Source organism: Athene cunicularia (genome assembly GCF_003259725.1).
Source record: "Athene cunicularia isolate RWA chromosome 6 unlocalized genomic scaffold, athCun1 chr6_part2, whole genome shotgun sequence".
Classification (NCBI taxonomy): domain Eukaryota; kingdom Metazoa; phylum Chordata; class Aves; order Strigiformes; family Strigidae; genus Athene; species Athene cunicularia.
This window is the reverse complement of record NW_020799106.1, coordinates 8,130,110-8,144,772: the sequence shown is the minus strand read 5'-3', so window position 1 is coordinate 8,144,772 and position 14,663 is coordinate 8,130,110. Positions and strand designations below refer to the sequence as shown.

The 14,663-nt window shown below is 40.2% G+C and overlaps 1 protein-coding gene across 1 annotated transcript in view; it reads left to right on the top strand.

Annotated features, from left to right (window-relative positions):
* ECD (ecdysoneless cell cycle regulator) overlaps positions 1 to 10,549 on the top strand; it is a 10,913-nt gene extending 364 nt beyond the window's left edge. The window contains exons 2-12 of the mRNA XM_026851765.1: positions 171 to 276; positions 1,897 to 2,075; positions 2,820 to 3,012; positions 3,870 to 3,998; positions 4,466 to 4,591; positions 5,279 to 5,364; positions 6,144 to 6,250; positions 7,105 to 7,282; positions 8,668 to 8,735; positions 8,864 to 9,084; positions 9,672 to 10,549. Coding sequence (XP_026707566.1) covers positions 171 to 276; positions 1,897 to 2,075; positions 2,820 to 3,012; positions 3,870 to 3,998; positions 4,466 to 4,591; positions 5,279 to 5,364; positions 6,144 to 6,250; positions 7,105 to 7,282; positions 8,668 to 8,735; positions 8,864 to 9,084; positions 9,672 to 9,890 — 1,612 coding nt within the window. The 3' untranslated portion in view covers positions 9,891 to 10,549. The remainder of the gene's footprint in view (positions 1 to 170; positions 277 to 1,896; positions 2,076 to 2,819; positions 3,013 to 3,869; positions 3,999 to 4,465; positions 4,592 to 5,278; positions 5,365 to 6,143; positions 6,251 to 7,104; positions 7,283 to 8,667; positions 8,736 to 8,863; positions 9,085 to 9,671) is intronic.
* The last annotated feature ends 4,114 nt before the right edge of the window (positions 10,550 to 14,663 follow it).

Sequence of the window (14,663 nt, the reverse complement as noted above, 5' to 3'; positions counted from 1 at the left end):
GGGCCGCGCCGAGGAGCCCGGGGGTTGGGGCGGGGGGGCAGCGCCTTCCCCGACGGGGGCTGACGGGAGGTCGTGTCGTAAAAAAAAAACCAGAGGTGGAACCTGCCCTTAGTAATTAGATTTAGAAACACACGTTGTTGTGCTGTGCGAGACTTTCCCTGGTAAGAAAGTGATTTCTCCTTGGCCAGGATCGATGACAACGATGGGGAGTTTCTCTTGATAGAAGCGGCTGATTTTCTCCCAAAGTGGCTGAATCCTGAGAACAGTGACAACAGGGTGAGTAAAACTTGTGTACCGGTTGGCCAGTGGCTCACAATGGCCTTTACCTACCAGTTGGAGTTTTCTCTTGCACCTCTGTCCAGCCAAGTGGTCTGACTGCCACTGATAATCCGGAGCGCTGTCTATCCCTTACTCGTGAAGAAACCTCTGGTCAGGGCCCAAGACTTGTTTTAATTAACAGCGTATTTTTTTCAGCACAGTCTGTTCTGGTTTTAATGAGCTTCTTTACTCTTGCTGTGGACATGGAATGAGAGACTTTAACCCCTGGAAACCTCTGATACTTGATTCTGCTCTGCATGCTCTGGCACAGCGCTATGCGGAGTGAGTGCATCCTGAGAAATTGCTCTAGAGGTGTCTGGAAATTGCTACAGATACCAGGTGGTTCTTCTAGAATTGGTTTGTTGATGGAAGGAGGAATTTCTTACACTAATATCTTCTTACAGTAATGGCATAACACTCGTATGGAGACTACAGACCTGCCTGCTAGGCTGTGAGTCTGTGGTGTTCAGCTAGATCTTACTCTTGCACATAAGTCCCTCTTTGAGTTGTTCCATAATGCAGAGCTGACTACACTTTGTCAAACTTGCTATTCATGGTGCCAAATGTGAAGGCAGTGAAGCTATCATGCCATTGATTGATCTGTAAAACCAGTAAGTTTGGCCAGCTTTCTGCTTTCTAGGTTATTGGAGTGCAAGGAAAGCTTGGATAACATGGCAGTGTACACAAACATACCACATTCCTCTCCTCAGGAGCACTCTTGGGATCCACCTGAGCTTTCTAGCTCTGCTATAGCCACTTGGATTTTTTCTACCTTATTCTCAAGTGCTCAGGCATGAGGGTTTGCTACCCTCAGATTGGGGAATGCTCGAGGCTGGAGTCTCTGCAAGGAGACAGACTGGGTCTGGTGCAGGTGAGTTAATGAGCAGGCTCCTTCACCCAGAGTCTGCAGCCAGATCACCTCACTAGATGACTGCTAGTTACCGAGTTTCTTGACAGTGGATTTAAATGGAAGGAACTTACTTTTTCATTAGCAAAGATTTGTTTAATTTTTTTTTTTGTCTGTCACAAGACTCTTAAAACAGGTAGAACATGACACAAAAATGAATTTCAAAACTATCTGAAGTAGCAGGCCCATATTTTCCTTCCATTTGAGGGAACAGATAAAGTGAGGGAGTTGACAGTGTTATTATGTTCAGTTATTTTCTTAGGCTTGGGAACCAAGAGAGGTCACATGTAACACCTGAAATAACACTTTTCAGGCCCTGTCCTGTTCTTCAGCAGTTAGGTTATGCTGACTGATTCTTCTGATCAGCAAATCTCTAGCTGAAGAGAAACTTTTGGTATTACTGTTATTAAGGAAACAAGATACATTTGACCAAACATGTTGCAGTTAAAATAGGGGGGTTTATTTACTGATTGGATCGTGGTCTCTGGCATTTGTATTTACCTCATCTCCTATTTAAAAACAAAATCATGCCGTTTCCTGCATTGTTTCTCTATTTGTTCTTCAGTATTCTCTGTGTTTAAACAGATGCATTTGTATATGAAATTAAGTTTTCCATTGCTTAATGTGTGACTGTTCTTATCCTGTCTGATGAGACTGTTACTATCTGCCAGGTGTTCTTTTACAAAGGAGAGCTGCACCTCATCCCGCTGTCAGAGCCCCACGAGCAGGAATGTGACCTGTCTGCTCCCACTCCAACGATCTCGCAGGCATTAACGCTGTTATCCACCCGTTCTGAGGAGTTCCTGGCTGCAGAGCCCATTAGAACAGCAGTGTATAAGCGCATCAGTGGGTATGTGGGGGCTTTATTTTGGTCATCTGCATCAGTAAGTTTAGATTGTGAGCTGTCTGGGGTACATTCTTGGATTCATTTTCCTGTTAGGTGTGATAAAGTTGCTGCTTTTTCAGAAACCACCAGCTAGAGGTTTTTCTGTGGCATTCTTCTAAAGAGGGGGACCAGTGCGTCCTGTAGGCTGTACTGTGACTGGTTCACTGCTATGATGCCACACCCGAAAATGATGAATTATTCTTCCTTCACATCCTTCTTGTACTAAACAATTTGCAAGTTCTGTGAGCATTTAGGAGCCCTTTGTGGGGACAGAAAGGTTTGCAAACTAAAATGTAGAACCAGCATGCTTTTCAGAGCATCATCTTGTCACAGATCTGTTCAGCACTGTACATGATTTTTTTTGCAAGGATATTCCAGCACGAGCCAGATGACTTCTACACTCGGCGCAGTGAAGGAATGCAGCTGTATAGCTGGACATGTTAGTCAAGTTCACAGTGATTCATCTTACTAATGTGGGGATTAAATTTTTATTAGCTATATATATGTGATATATATATAGATAGATATATAAAAACAGACATTCCAGGTGTTAGATTAGCTGAGTTTTAATTTTCGGTGAGAATAATCATCTGGCATTTGGCCCATGATATAGATTAATATTAAAGTGAAAATGGGAATGTGAATTTTAAAAGAGTGCTTTGGGCTTGCAGTACACTTAATACCCTCTGCTGCTATTGTATGATACAGGTATCCTGAGAAAATTCAGGCCTCGTTTCACCGAGCCCACTGCTACCTTCCGGCAGGCATAGTGGCAGTGCTGAGGCAGCGCCCTTCCTTGGTGGCTGCAGCAGTCCAGGCCTTTTACCTGCGAGATCCTGCAGATTTACGAGCATGTCGTTCTTTTCAGACTTTCCCTCCAGACGAGCGTGTGATGACTGTAGTAAGTGCTCCTTCTGATGCAACTTCGTACTTAATTAGGTTCTGTAACTGACAGAGGTTCTGTGGTCAAATGATACAAATATGTGGATTTAATTTTTAAAATAAAATGTTTTCTGGTTTATTTTTTTGTTTTAATGCTGGGCATAAATTTCCAGTTCGTTATGTCAGTAGCTTTTCTTTCTTCAGATTGACTTTCAAATGGCTAATTGTGAGATAAGTGATTCAGGAATCAGAGATTCCTGCTAATATTTCCTCTGCTGAAATGCTAATTGAGTTCCTTCTGTGATCAGAGCAGTTTGACAGCACTTCCAGCCAACACCAGGAGTTGCTCTCAACTACCCCTGGCTGTTCATTCCAAGGCTTTTCACCTTCTCAGCTGTGCTTACACAGTTCTGTGAGAGCTACTTTATGAAGTGTTTCATGAACATTGTCCAAGCAGTGTTGTATCTGATGTGTTTGCATTACAGAGTTATACCCTTCAGCTCCTGAAAATAAGCTTGGAAGTCAAGTTGTAGACTTCTAGACTGTTTTTGAAATCTCAGTTTCATTAATTGGAAAGAGCCCTTACCTTTTTCAAAAGGTACCACGTTGGCATGAATACTGAGGATTTGTTTTAATGTGTTAATTAGACTGAATGATGTTCATGTTTATTTAAAGATCTCAACTTGGAATATACTTCATAAGATCTGAAAAGCAAAGGCAAAGGTAGCTAAGATGTATTTTGAATATGATCTCAGGTATTGTCTGTAATATTGGTGCTTTAAAACAAAATTTAGAGGAAACCGGTGGTAAGTTGATGCCTGTACACAGCACAGTCACGCTGCAGTGAGTAGTTTTCTTTTGCTCTGTTTTTTTCAGGTTACTTTCACAAAGTGTTTATATGCACAACTGGTGCAGCAGAAGTTTGTTGCGGATAGACGCAGTGGGTACACGCTGCCCCTCCCATCTCACCCTCAATACAAGGCCTATGAACTGGGCATGAAACTGGTAATTATTTGTTCTGCATTTTGTGCTTAGTATTTTGTTTGCTTGTTTACATCTGTCCAAGAAATGACTCTTTGCTTTTTAAGTTGCCCACTTTTACAGAAAGATGCAAGCAAATTCACAGTTACCATTTTTCTGGAAATACCATATCGTGGGAGTTTTACAGAATAGAGCACTCTTAAATAGATTATAAGTACAGGTAAAGTCTTACATGAGAAGTAGCTTGTGCACTACAGATCTGTCTTCTAGGTTGCTTTGCCTGTGTAGAGAAACTTTGCAAAGTCAAAATGATCCATTATTGCTGCGGAAAGACAGATTCCAGCTTCCAAAGCAAGGTATTGCTAACTGACATATAGTTGGGTTTGGCACCTGCTTCTCAAATGGCAGCATCAGGAGCAAGTGCACTTAAATTTGTGATCTTGCACTTAAAATTGTGATCTTGAGAACCTCATGTTGCATCTCTTATACAGGCTCATGGCTTTGAAATTTTGTGCTCCAAGTGCAGTAAAGTATCTCCCAATTCCAAGAGAAATGTTTTAAGGGGTCCCTTGTGGGAAAGATTCCTCAGCAGCCTAAAGGAGAAGAATTATTTCAAGGTGAAGCTCTGTGTGTGTGTGTGTGTGTGTATGTTTGGGGATGAACTCTAAAGAAAGGGGAAATAAAGGAAACCACCATATGGCATGGACCCATCTGGGGCCATGTAAGTGTATTTTTCATTTGTGTGGGTTTTGGGTTTTTGTTGTTTGGTTTTTTTAAAGGTGCTATTACCTACTTATTTGAAGTTTGTAAACTGGACATAAATTGACTACTTATTTGAAGGTTATAAAAATTGGACAGCTTGTATCAGAATTCTTAGGTTAATATCTTGTAAATATAGGAAAAGGGGAATATTTTTACAGTACTGCAGTGCCACTTCTCTGTTTAATTCCCAAACACCAAGACATTCATTCACAATTCCTGCACAATTGTAACCTGGGCATGGTAAATCCACCCTGTTGTAAGAATCTTGGTGTTATCTTTGACATAGTATTATCTTTGATTGTTTTTAATGTACATCATAGGATATTGCAGCACAAGACTTCAGTTTGTATTTGGCTATGAAAACACCTTATGCCCATTTCCCATATTCTGTTCCAAGCATACATGGCAAAGCAGTATTACTTGCTTTGATTTTTCTCAGCACTAAATTTCTGTGGCAAATAGTCATTGTTATGAAGCCTGGCTGTGAAAAGGAAGGGGAGGGAGAATTCTTTAGATTCATACTTGTGGCTTGCATTAAATAGGGACAAATGGAAGGATCTGCTCAATACGTGGAACTGTTGCATATGGCAGAAGATTACTTCCAGCAATCTGTTACCAAGCCAGAAAGGTAAGAGCTACTTGAAATTCATGAGTAATCATACACAGTACCTACAAGTGCTTTAACTTACCTTTTTTAAATACTTGTTACAAAAAACCTGAACCCTTTTCTTCATTGTACATTTAACATAGATGCTGTGGCTTGGACATATGGGTATTTATTGCTCTAGAAGACTCTACTAGTAGAAGTTATTGCTAGAGTAACTATTTATCTTGGTTTTGTAAAATGCTAAGCTATTCCAAGTGGGTGACTGAAAAGCATCATTTGGTTGGTTGGCTATAGAAGGTGTTTAAAAGCTTCATTGAAAAGCAATTCCAGTGAATAATAACTACAGAGCAATTTGTCTCCTTTACTCAAGACAGGTAGCTGGCTGTAGATTTCTCCAAAAGATCAAATCCAAAAACTAGATCATGGCAAAAATATCTGAGGGCTTGCCAGCTCATAATATCTTGACTGAATTTCCTTTGCTTGAATTTCCAGTCCGTGCTGTTTGGGATCTGGCCATCCTAATGTTTACCAAGACAAAATAAATGTAGAGAACAAAGGGAACATGAAAAGTGGGCTTTGGAGCCATCAACAAGGAGTTACAGTAATTGACTGTGTCTTGTTTTGGCTGATACTATCTGTGTAGCATTCTGGTACTTCCCCCCAGTTCACTTACCTGACGTATTTGCACAGAAGGAATAATGAGGAATTTGAGTGAAAACCTGCATGTGGAGTGTGTAATGCCATTGGCATTGTCATGCTAGTAAAAATCCATTTCAGCAAATTGAATTTTTTCCTTCTAGCTCTGTTGAAGTGAGCCCAGGTGATGAAATCTTGACATTGCTACAGGCAACAACTATTGATTTGAAGGAATTTGAGAGAGAAGCTGCTAGTCTTCCTCCAGAGGATGGTGAGCAGGATGGGAGGGTGGACTATTCCTACCACAAATGAGTATTTGTGGAGGGAGAGGGTGAATGTTCACAGCACTATACCAGTCTCTTTGTACTTAGTTGGTCTCCTATTGTGTGACTTGCTAGAGGTGGTGTCACGGGCTGTCATTTCAGATTGAGGCAACCAGTTCATAAGCCACAAAGCTTGGGGCTGTGAGTTGGTGAGATACACAATCCAGTTTCTGGTTTGATAGCACTGGATCAGTAACAGCATGCACACTTACACTAGACCAAGTACCTTGTGTCAACTGTCTACCAGACAGAAAGTATTTAAACATTTGATAATGATAAACCAATTCCAATACTGACAATACAGAGTTAGTTACTCTCTGGTCAACTCTGATGGCCTGTATGGGACCAGCATAGACTTTATATAATACCTTTTTTTCACTCAGTTGACAGAAATGTAGTTGTTGCCAGCGTGCAGTACAGATGACATCTGTATTTCTGAATGATCCAGTAGCACACGTCCAACATTCAGTGTTCATGGTCACAGTGGAAGGTTGGATTGGTTCTCCCTTTACAGTGCAAACCTTTTCTTCCTTCATTTAGTGGCATAAGGATTGTCTATGACTAGAACAATATCTGCTAGTTTGAAGCTGCATATAAAGCAAAGTTTTAAAGTAGTAAAATGAAATCTGAACGCTCTTCTTCGCAGCCTCTCACTGCGTTGTACCCTGTGTTATCCCGTATCAGCATGAAAACAGTGCAAAAATAAGCTACAAAATGTTAGCAGTGCTCTCAACCGTCTGGATTGGACCTTGTGGGCTAACAGACTTGTGCAGAATAACAAATATGTCCTATATTCTTTCAGATGACAGTTGGCTGGAGATTACACCAGATGATCTAGATCAGATGCTGAAGGAGGCAAGAAATGAGTCCCTTCCTTCCGCAAATGAGGATGAGCAGAAATACGACTTGGAAGCAGTTGCTGAAAGTATGAAGGCTTTTGTATCCAAAGTCTCAACGCATGAAGGAGCAGAAATGCCATGGTAGTAGTATTTTTAAGATCGTGTCTGCTGTAGAATGAGTTTTCATTCTGCTGCAGCCCTTTGGTTGATTTTGTAATGCACAGAATCAAAGTTTGAAAGTGTTCTACTAAGCAGAGGCCTGGAGGAAACCCATGTTAGTAGCGAATACGTAGTTACTTTTAAACCAGCTTAGTGACCACTCTGACACTGGTGCAGGTAAAAATGCTGCAAGTTGTCCTGTTTTCCAGCACTCATATTTAGTTTGGTTATGTGGGGTTTACCTTTTTTATTTTTTAACGCTTTTAAGTTGAAGGCTTATTGTTGTTCGTTATCACAGTTCTTAGCACTGTTACTAAAATGTGCAACTGAAGTTTGTTTGAGCTGAATTTTTTCTGCTATGAGGGACTATTCACACTGCTAAGATTCTGATGATGAGGCTGTGCAGAAATAAAAATGAAATTTAAGTCAAGGGAATCTGTGAAATAAGACTGATTTTTGTGGTACAGCTGTATTTAGATTTCCTGTAGATTAGTATTTTGAATATACTAGGCCTGCTTTTGCACCACTGAAGCACAGACTGTACACATAGAGAGGTAGGAGAAAAGAATCACTGTGGATCCCTCTCATTGTTCCCAACAGTGGAAGAAAAGTGCTAACTGAAGATAATAAACTATTTAGACAACAGCAGAATGCCACTAGATTAATTGTTGAAGTTAAGAAAGTGTGTGTGACTGTGGTGTGAACAGGCCTTAAATTTAAAAAAATAAAAATGAGGCAGTAGCAAATTGTCTAGGTTCTTTTTTAATAGCTTTAATATTGAGACAATAACGCCATGTGAGCTGTATCAAAGAGTGTAAGGGTTTACTCAATTTATGCTCTTAACTTTGGTCCTTTTTTAATTACCTTTAGTGTCAATGTCTGAGTTATAATGTAGGGTTTTTCAGTTATTTAAAAAACAAAAAACACCAAAAAAAAGGCAAACCACTGAACTTTAAGAGAGGCCAGAATGAAGCCTGTAGTGTTCTTTCTAGGCAGGAGGTTTCAGAGATTCTCAGCTTTTTAAATCTTTGTCTAAGGTGTGCTACCACCACTTTGTTCCAGAAGGATTCAGGCACGCTTATTTTAGTTCTCTTCAGTGCAGTTTTTCTTCGGTCACAACAAACAATTGAAACGGTTGAGTGTATTTTCTCTCTCATTCCTCTACTTCTGCCAGGAATTCCTCCACTTGCTGTTCCATTTCTAATTCATACAGGCCTCAGACTTCTAAACATTTCCCACACTGTCAGTTCAAATGTCCCAGCTTCAATCTAGGCTTGGGAGAAATCAGTATGCCATATGGCTTATGCCTGTGTTGGCTTATGCAAGCATAAAAGCTTTATTTATTTTAAAATATTTTTATATTTCAGGTCATCTGATGAATCCCATGTTACCTTTGATGTAGATTCTTTTACAAAAGCATTAGACAGAATTTTAGGTGAGATTGCTTCTTTGTTCCTTTTGTCAGAATATCTCATGGTTATTTGGCTTCCCTGGGTTTTCTGATCACCCACGGGCACTGTGCTTATTTGCTTGTTATCTGTACTGACACAAAATAATGCACAGGGGCAGACTCAGAAGAGCTGGATTCTGATGATCTGGATGAAGAAGAGGAGTTTGATTTCTTGGATGAGGATGATGAAGACTTAGATGCTGAAAATCAAAGGGAAGACCAGAAGGAATCACCTAACGAGCTTATAGGCAGTCTCAAGTCATATATGAATGAGATGGACCGTGAACTGGCACATACCAATGTTGGCAAAAGCTTCACTGCCCAAAAGAAAGGGGTAAGTATGCCTTGATTTCTAGTTTGTAGCAGAACAGTTTTGAGAGCTGTATTAGAAAAGAGGAAATACGCTAAAAGTGGTTGTTCTGAGTAACATGGTCAAAAACTTCTGATCATATGCTAAATAATTATTTTAAAAAAAAATGCCACGTGCAAGCAAAATGTGCTGCAGTTGCACCATGGGGGTTTTTTTTGAAAACAAACCAAAAAACAACTTAGCTAAGCTTTAACTTGAACATCATTTCCAAGACTTCGTTTCATTTCCGTTTTACCCTGTTTTAGTAGTAGGCAAGCAGCTGCAGCTTGACTTCTTGAGTTCCTGTAGTAGATTACTCCCATAGGAAACTGAGCCAGGACTCAGTAACCCTCTCTGTCCTTCTCTTGGAACTTAATCTGTATAATGGAAAGCGATGATTTTTAACTGGCATGAGCATTTGGAGACTAAATTCCTGTCTATCAAGAGAGTGTGGAACGTACTCTATTTTGCTGGCTGCAAAACTTCTCCTTCTTTCTTTTCTCTTATGGTTTGTCTTTTTTTAAACCTGTTTATACAATTCGATAAAACTTGCTTCTTTATACTTACTATAGGCAAGTTCTGTTAATGCAACTACATCTCAAAGTGCTGGCCCTGATTCCGGAGCTGAAGATACCGAGTTGACACCAGTTGATGTGGATATGAACCTCGTAGCTAACCTGCTTCAATCCTACAGTGCTCAGTCTGGACTGGCAGGACCTGCCTCTAACATTTTACAGAGCATGGGCGTGTGTTTACCTAACAATGCAGACCATATTGGCTCTAATAATTGAGCAACAGAATAAAAGACTGTCTTAATTCAGAAAACATGGCTGATTGAGAAATGAAGCACAGAAAGACTAATAGTATTTGGAGGAAGAGACAAAAGGTTTGAATTGAAAACATTTATGTATTTGTGTGACTTTAAAAGATACAAAGTGAATTTACCTGCAAAAGCTGTCTGTTTGGATACTCTCTTGGATAGAAATCAGATTTTTCCAGTGCTAACATGTTTTCAGAAAAGTGAAAAATCATATTGTGGCTTGAATGAAAATTTGATTATAAAACCTGTCTTCAGTTTTTCAAATCAGTGGTCCAGTTTGCCATGAAATGTGCTTTGAAATGTCCTTTTACTAGGTGGTTTCAATATCTGGAAAGCAGTTCATGTTCTGAAAATGCTGCTGCCTTCAGGGGGAGGTAGAGGAATACCGTATTACAGGAACAGTGTTCTCCTGGGGATTTGGGAACACTGGCTAAATGTTCAGCAGACGCTTAATTGCTTTTCCAAAAGTACAGTGCTTCATTGTAAGCACATCTAATAATTACTGTAAGAATCTGTTCTTTATTAACCAGGAGGATTTGAAGAGTAATTGGATTGAATATGTAAACATTGGCTATAAGTATATTTTTGAATTTATTTAAATAAAACCTGAAATACAACTTGATTATTGGAGATGGGTTGTTGTTTGATTGGGGTTTTTTTTCTTTGAAGGTATGTATAACTTCCCCAGTGCAGTATCGGAAGTTCTTGGAGCTAAAGCATTTTCATAATTGAGCATTTTTTGAATTCCGTTATTGCTGAATGTTGGTACCATGCCAGTGGTAGCTGCATATGAGCCCAATCTGAATAGTTTTGTTTAGTTTTTCAGTGAAAATGTAGCTAGAAGGTGTTCAGCGTGTTGTTTTCACATGGAATGAAAAATATATTCTAGGTATGAAAACTTAGTTTTAACAAGATAAATTTGAAGTAATTATGTAGAAATTCTTGATTTACAGACAGCAAGAACACAGTCCTGCCAGATCTGAATTGGTTTCTATGAGTCTTTTCATTATTTTTCCTTCCATACAACAATTAAGTGTCTTAACTGGTAGAAGAGCTCATTGGTTGAGTTTTTGGGTTTTGTTTGGGTTTTCTTAAACATGTTCAGAAAAACAGTATTCAGTCATATAAAAGCCTGATTGATCCTGAAGGCATACCTGATTACTTTTAAAGGACTGAATTATTACTGTTATTATTATTGATGTTGTTAGTCTTAAGGTTTGGAGTCCATTTAGTTGAAGACTTCATTTTAATTTTTTTGCATGTTAAGTGTTGGCATTATTTTAACTGACAAAGCAGAATGTAGCAAAATTTGTTTCCGAGTAGGACTTGGGCACTTGTTGGACGATGAGTTTCAGTATCTGACTGCTGTGACAACTGAGTTTGACCAATGCACAGAGAATTCTTTGGAAGTCATGCATTGGCATAGTTTCATTGAAACTTGTGAGACTCTGACAATGTACAATGAATGCTTGTTTGTTGGCTTCCCTACTGATCTGTGCTTGTCAGTTGGGTTTTTTTCCAAATTTTTGTTTGTTTTCGTAAATGACAAGTATCTGGTAAAATTGGAGTACAGCATCACAAATATTGGAAATTCTATACATGAATGCATGGAATGAATGTGGCTGAAGGGTATGATGCTGTTCTGCCTCCCCATTTGTCCTTCCATCAATGTAGAAATTACTTTGTCAACAATTTAGGGAGAGTTACGGGCAAGTTGGCCGAGGACTAGAGGTGGACAACAAGAATGAGGAAGTATAAAGATGCCACGACAGTTCCAGGATTTTGGACTGTGGAGAGGTGAGGTGGAATGAGATTGAGTTTGACAAACCTACACTGGGAAAATTGCAGTAACAGGAGTTCTTGAATCTAGCAGACAACCATAAGCAGCAGCTAGTGGTGGAAAACAGATGTACTTGAGCCTTGAAAAGGTTTATGTTTTAACAGGGAAGGTAATTGACACTGAAGCTACATAAAATTCTCCACTGATGAGCAGTCAGATCAAGTTCAGACACTTTAAAAAACAATTGAGTTAAAAGAACATGATCCCGTTTAAACTCTCTTGTGGCCTGTACTATACAAAAGGTCAAAACAGATCAAAGGACTCTTCTAATGTAGTATGTGAAGAAAACTTCTAAGCTAATGTTCAGAACAAAGCTGCTCTTTTGGAAGCACTTCAGCTGATCTTGCTTCTTGGATAATCTTACTTTTCCATCAGTTGGACTGTTATTTCTGTGGGGCTGTACACATTCCAACTATTTACATTTGTTCAGCAGCTCTTAGTGGAGACCTTCAAGACTCTGGAATTGCTCACAAGACAATTTGCAATCGAAGAATAAGCGTTTCCATGCTGCCTCTGCCACTGCTTTGAAGTAACATATGAGACGTTTCTGTTTTTAATTTTGAAAGGGAGTATTTTTAGTGAAGGAAGCCTGATGGAATTAATTACAGAAGACAAGTGCAGTGTGGTTCCCTTTCAGTGGATTGCTATCAAAGTTTTAATTGTGTTGTGAATTAGTTTAACTAGAACTGCGTTCCAACACAATTTATTCACTTCGCTCACTTGAGCATCTGCCCTTCCTACAGCCTTGTTCATCCTAGAACTCCTGACCCTTCCCAGAAATGTAGTTTTCTTGTCTGTGGTTTGACCCCTGAAGCCCCAGTTCTGAATGACGTAGTTGCTGACTGGCATGTTTCAAGCAAGAAAACAAATAAATGAGCTTTCATCTTCTCTATATGAGCTGGAAACTAATCCCAGGGGACAGCAGAGACCTTGAACTTGGTAAAACTCTTATGAACACCTGGGCAGTTTGGCTGTTGCCACTCTTTCCACCAATAAGCTTTATGGGCTAGTGAGGAGCTGAAGAAAGAGGGCCTTTATTTTCCCTGGGTTCCTGGGGGGTGTGCAGTTCATCTCAGAAGTCACCAGCCCCCAGGCTAGCAGCAGTGTTTCCAGCATCAGCCTAATCCTTGCTGGTCAGTGGTGAGGAGGTTTTGCCGGGTCCTGAACTACAGCTACCTGTGCCCACGTGCAGTTCGGTGTCAGTGATACAACCAAGGCCCTGTGTGCTTACATCCATCTCCTGTCCAGGAGCTGTTGCCAGCATCCTTGCCGTGGAAGGGACACCAGCCTGCCTTGTTGCCATGCGAGATCATTCCCTGCACCGCACCTGCCTCTCCTCTCTGACGCTGCAGTGTGGGAGTAACACTGACAGGGCACGTGTTAGTTGCCGTGGTGGAAAAGCGTTTTTTATGAACGTTTGCGCAGCTCCTGCTGCAGCTACTTATCTAACTCATAGGAGAAACTGGATTTTGTTTTTAGTACCAGTGGGAGTCAGGGCGAGCCCTTTGTACCTCCTCAGGATCCTTTGGGATGCCGCAAAAGCTGCAGCAACAGCGGCCCTCCCTCTTGCCATTTATGTCTTTGGAATGGAACACCAGAGCATCTGTTCTGGCAGGTCTAAGATGGAAGTTTATTTCTTTCTCCAACTTGGCTTATTCCCCTAAGAAAATACCACCATGGAGTGCTGTTGGGGTTCTTAAACAGCAAGTGAAAGAAGTTAATTGCTCAAAAATATTAAGTCAGGGGTGTGAAGCCTAAAATATCACCTTAGGTGATGCGCATCAGTCCTGATCACCACCTCCTGAGGGTAGAGCAGGGATTTTACTGCAAAATCTGGGTGCCAGTAGTAGATAATTAAATCAACAGCAAAACTGTGCTTTCAGGGTAAGTAACAGATCATTGTTGTTGTGGTCATGATGCAGTTTATCTTGTGTTCGAGTTCATACAGTACCCACCTGTCCTGTTGAAATAGAACAGCAACAAGAGGCCAATGTAGGAATATGTGCTGGGTATGCTTCCAGGCTACAAAACAGTCCTGTGGAGAGCAGTGCCACGGAAAAGGGTGTCAGGAACAACTTAGAGGTTTCTGGTGTGAAACTGTACCTAAGAAGCAAAGTAATTAACAGAGGCAGAAGAATATGACATGGTGAGTTATTCCTGTGCAAAGTCTGGATTGCTGTTTGGAGCAGAGCCTGTGTTTAAGTGGGTCAGCACTCCCAGATGGATATTCACAATTTTGCAAGCGTACAAGGATGGGAAGCGAAGAGCAAAGCTAATGTGAAATAGAGCTCAGTTTATTCAGAAAAAATACATAGGTGACTTGACCACTGTTGCAGGTAGGAGGGAGAAAATTAGATATTACCAGTAAAGACTTTATAATTTGATGGAGAAAAAGGCGTAACAGTGATGATAATCTAAATTAGTTCAGCCCAAGCCTTTTGTTTTTTTTTAATGGGTGAGACTTATCAACCTTACCTGCAGTTACAAGGCCATGCAGTTAGTCTGTTGGAATACAATCAGGTTAATTTCAGCATTCTCCATGCTGCATACTAACAGCAGCCACATTTAACTATCATATTTCCTCAGATCATGACTGTGTACCCCTTGTGACTGTAGACATATTTTCTTTCACTAATGAAAACTTCCCAGGTTTTTGTTGTTCAGACAGATCATGGTTACTGAATTTTGTGCAGGATCTATTTGCTTTCACCATGTTCCTGTTAAACAAATCACTCAGCAGTGTTCCACAGGTAAAGCTGCATAGCTGCTCTTGTTCTAGTCCACCACACATTGATTTAGCACCTGGGCTGCAGTGTCCACCCTACCAGTTAGGAATTTTCAGCTTCCCATTTAAAGATCTTTTTGAGGTTCTTAGACTTATTAATAATAATTATTATTTTTCTG